Below are 4,233 nucleotides of genomic sequence, written 5' to 3' on the forward strand. Positions count from 1 at the left end.
TTCTTTATAGTCCAACTCTTACATCCATACATGAGTACGGGAAAAACTATAGCTTTGACTAGGCAGACCTTTGTTGGCAAAGTGATGTCTCTGCTTTTTAATATGCTGTCTAGGTTGGTCACAACTTTTCTTCCAAGATGTCTTTTAATTTCATGGCTGCAGTCATCATCTGCAGTCATTTTGGAGCTCCCAAAAATGAAATCTGTCACTATTTCCACTGTTTCCCCATGAAGTGATGGGACTAGATGCCATGATCTGCAAACGTTACATTCATTTTTTTTTAAAGTGACACATTTGTGCATTTTTTTCTGCTAATAACAAGGGATTATTGGTTCCTTGCAGCTACATACTCTTCTGCTCTTTATAAATTTACATGTCTTTATCGACTTTAAAAATGGTAAACACTAAAAAATTCTTACTTGTATTCTGTGTATAATGGCTTTCAACCTGTAAATCCTTTCTTTTTTAAAAAAAAATTTTATTTTTACTTTATTGTACTTTACAATACTGTATTGGTTTTGCCATACATTGACGTGATGTTTGGGATCACATGTACACCTGTGGTGGATTCATGTAAATCCTTTCCAATGAAGCTGTACTCATTTATCTCAGTCATTTCAGTTTTGTCTTCCCTGGTGGCTCAGACGGTAAAGAATCCACCTGAAATTCAGGAGACCTGAGTTCAATCCCTGAGTTGGGAAGATCCCCTGGAGAAGGGCATGGCAACCCACTCCAGTATTTCTGCCTGGGGAATACCCATGAACAGAGGTGCCTGGTGGGCTGCAGTCCGTGGAGTCCCAAAGAGTCAGACATGACTGAGTGACTAAGCACAAACAGCACAAGAAAATGGTTCTTTTTTGTTGAATATTAAAAACTATGTTTAAAGACAAGCAACATATTTGAATTTAGGTATTTTTAAAATAAAGTGTTTTTTTCTTCCAAAGTATCTTTACATTTTGTTAATAATTACACTTCATGGTATTGAAGTTGCTTTAAAATTGCTTCTTTGTCCTTTTAGTTATGTTACTTCTCATTATACTTATTGGTATTTTCTCTGAGCATTTATTAACATGAAAGATCTTTCGTTCTTCCCTGTCATATTCACCTGATGATGTGAAGTCTCTGTGATAGTATACTTTGCAGTGAAATGGTGTTTAGGGCTTGTCACCAAGCTTAGTAAACTGGAGAAATAAGTTTGTGAGAATAAGTGTTGTGGGAAGACACTGAAGATTTCAGAGGAGAGAGTAATGAACTAGAATATCTGCATTTTAAAATCATGTAAATAGAATAGTGATTCAGCGAGAAAAAGGACATTTTCATCAATTACTGAGGATATTATCTCCCCTCAATGCAGAAATTTTGTTTCACTTATATTCATCCATTCCATTTCATGGTCCTAGGAACTATAATTTCTTGTTATATATTAAAAAAAACACTAGATTGAATATGTTACAATTTCCAAAATTTAGAAAAAATTACCTGTGATTAAGAAAATATAGATGACAAATTTCTAAGTGAGTGTTTATTTCCTCAATAAGTTAATTTGCTTTCATGACACATAATAAGAGCATAAAATAACAAGACACAATATATAGTCAAAGTAACTATTTACAATTATTTAACCCTTGACATCGTTTTCTGCTTTTGATCTATTTTAATCTATCATCTCAATTAGTTAATACAGTATTCTCTGGTGGCTCAGATGGTAAAGCTTCTGTCTGTAATGCAGGAGACCCAGGTTCGATCCCTGGGTTGGGAAGATCCCCTGGAGAAGGAAATGGCAGCTCACTCCTGTATTCTTGCCTGGAAAATCCCATGGACGGCAGAGCCTGGTAGGCTACTGTCCATGGGGTCTCAAAGAGTCGGACATGACTGAGCGACTTCACTTTCACTTTACTTAAAATATTAACATTAATTAACACTCCACTATAGAGAAGTGGATGATAGGTCAAGAAGACTCATTATAAACAGGAAGTGAGGCTTTGAATCAGGTCCTTGGATCTCATATCCACTACATACCCAGAAGTTATGAAGTTGAACTATGATTTTTGGATAATAAAAGCCCTTACATTTTCTTTTTTTTTCCATTTCCAGTGTCATATCCAACAGAAATCATGGAGAAGAGAAATGCAACCTCAGACTTTATTCTCCTAGGAATCTTTAAGCACACGAGATCCCACCTCTTTCTATTTATGATGGTTCTGATGATGGCCATTGCTTCCTTGATGGCCAATGCCCTCATGCTTCTCTTGATTCTCCTGGACCCCCGACTCCACAGGCCCATGTACTTCCTACTGAGCCAACTCTCCCTCATGGACCTGATGCTGGTTTCCTCCATCGTGCCCAAAATGGCTGCTGCCTACCTGACATGGAACAAATCCATCTCTCCTGCTGGCTGTGGGTTGCAGATTTTTGTCTCACTCACGCTTGGTGGTGGAGAGAGTTTCCTCTTAGCTGCCATGTCCTATGACCGTTATGTAGCTGTTTGCCACCCACTGAGATACCCTGTACTCCTGAACTGGCCATTATGTATTCAAATGACTTTGGGCTCTTGGTTCCTGGGGGCAGCTGATGGGCTCATGCAAGCGGCCACTACACTGAGCTTCCCATTTTGCAGCGCTCACGAGATCGATCATTTCTTCTGTGAGGCCCCCATGTTGGTGTGTTTGGCTTGTGCTGACACATCAGTCTTTGAAAATGTCATGTACGTTTGCTGTGTGTTAATGCTCCTAATTCCCTTTTCCTTCATTCTGACTTCCTATGGCCTTATTCTCTCTGCTGTTCTCCATTTGCGTTCTCAAGAAGCCCTCAAGAAGGCTTTCACCACCTGTTCCTCCCATTTAGCTGCGGTGGCAATCTTTTATGGACCTGCCATTTTTATCTACATGAGACCCAAATCCTATAGGTCAGCTAACCATGATAAGGTTGTGTCAGCATTCTATACTATCTTTACTCCTGTGCTGAACCCCCTCATCTACAGTTGGAGGAACTGTGAGGTCAGAGAAGCCTTGAAAAGGTGGCTGGGAAAATGTGCAGACTACAAATGTCAGCAAACTTAGTCCCAGTTTTTAACATTACCCATTGTCAAATTATTGAAGTTATTAGCATTATAACCACATTATAGCCATCTCTTCTTTAGTAATGCTTGAAGAGAAAATTAAATTCAATGATTGGTATAATAAGAAGTTGTTAAGAATTGTCAGTCTACCGTGTGTGTGTGTGTGTGTGTGCGCACGCTCCCTCAGTCCCTCAGTAGTCTGACTCTTTGTGACCCCATAGACCGCAGCCTGCCAGGCTCCTCTGTCCATGGGCTTTTATAAGCAAGGATACTTGCCCATATCAAGATATAATGTTTCTCGAGCTTTTAATATTTGCTATACCTCATGCTCAGAGAAGGCAATGGCACCCCACTCCAGTACTCTTGCCTGGAAAATCACATGGACAGAGAAGCCTGGTAGGCTGCAGTCCATGGTGTAGTGAAGAGTCGGACATGGCTGAGCGACTTCACTTTCACTTTTCACTTTCATGCATTGGAGAAGGAAATGGCAACCCATCCCAGTGTTCTTGCCTGGAGAATCCCAGGGATGGGGGATCCTGGTGGGCTGCCATCTATGGGGTCGCACAGAGTCGGGAATGACTGAGGCAACTTAGCAGCGTAACTCATGCTAAGCAGCAAGAGTTCTGGAGTGGGTTGCCATTACCTTCTCCTAAGGACTGAATTCGCCTCTCCTGCATCTCATGCACAGACAGGCAGATTCCCTTACCTCAGAAGCCTGAAATTATTTTTCATCCTACGACAACCATGTGATATAAGTATTTTGATTCCCATTTTCTAAATAAACAGGAAGTTAGTTAAATATTATCGCCAATAACAAAGAGTGAAAAATGTTTGTAACTGCAGCGAGTAATATGTTTTAATGCAAACCACAAATAAACTCTTATTTTTGAAACTGATTTTGTCCATAATATTTAAAGGGTATATTGATTTATGATGGACATGGGTCCATGGATGTGACCTGAGATGTATAAATATGCTCAGTCTTAATAAACCACCTGATGATAATGAGTTTTCAAATGTGAGTAATAATCAGCTATTTCTTTTTAAAAATTATTTCAGACACTTGATCTCTGCAAATGTGCAGATCACTAGGGTTATTTCTTATGCAAAATACAAGTCACTCCTTAAGGGTTGGGAAAGAGGACTATTTATCTGTTAAAGGCACAACCTAGGCA

At 39.5% G+C, this 4,233-nt stretch overlaps 1 protein-coding gene and 1 non-coding gene across 2 annotated transcripts; both read left to right on the forward strand.

Annotated features, from left to right (window-relative positions):
- The first annotated feature begins 1,687 nt into the window (after positions 1 to 1,687).
- TRNAY-GUA (transfer RNA tyrosine (anticodon GUA)) lies at positions 1,688 to 1,759 on the forward strand. Its single transcript has one exon. It is a non-coding gene; the product is annotated as a tRNA-Tyr (tRNA).
- A 355-nt stretch (positions 1,760 to 2,114) lies between these two features.
- LOC101120921 (olfactory receptor 2T12-like) lies at positions 2,115 to 3,059 on the forward strand. The gene has a single exon (XM_004009433.4). The coding sequence runs from the start codon at positions 2,115 to 2,117 to the stop codon at positions 3,057 to 3,059; it is 945 nt and encodes a 314-aa protein (XP_004009482.2).
- Positions 3,060 to 4,233: the final 1,174 nt, after the last annotated feature.

Source organism: Ovis aries, chromosome 5 (assembly GCF_016772045.2).
Source record: "Ovis aries strain OAR_USU_Benz2616 breed Rambouillet chromosome 5, ARS-UI_Ramb_v3.0, whole genome shotgun sequence".
Lineage (NCBI taxonomy): Eukaryota > Metazoa > Chordata > Mammalia > Artiodactyla > Bovidae > Ovis > Ovis aries.

What these genes read in the sequence shown, in the direction of transcription:
- LOC101120921 (XM_004009433.4), top strand. Translation starts at nt 2,115, where the DNA reads ATGGAGAAGAGAAATGCAACCTCAGACTTTATTCTCCTAGGAATCTTT.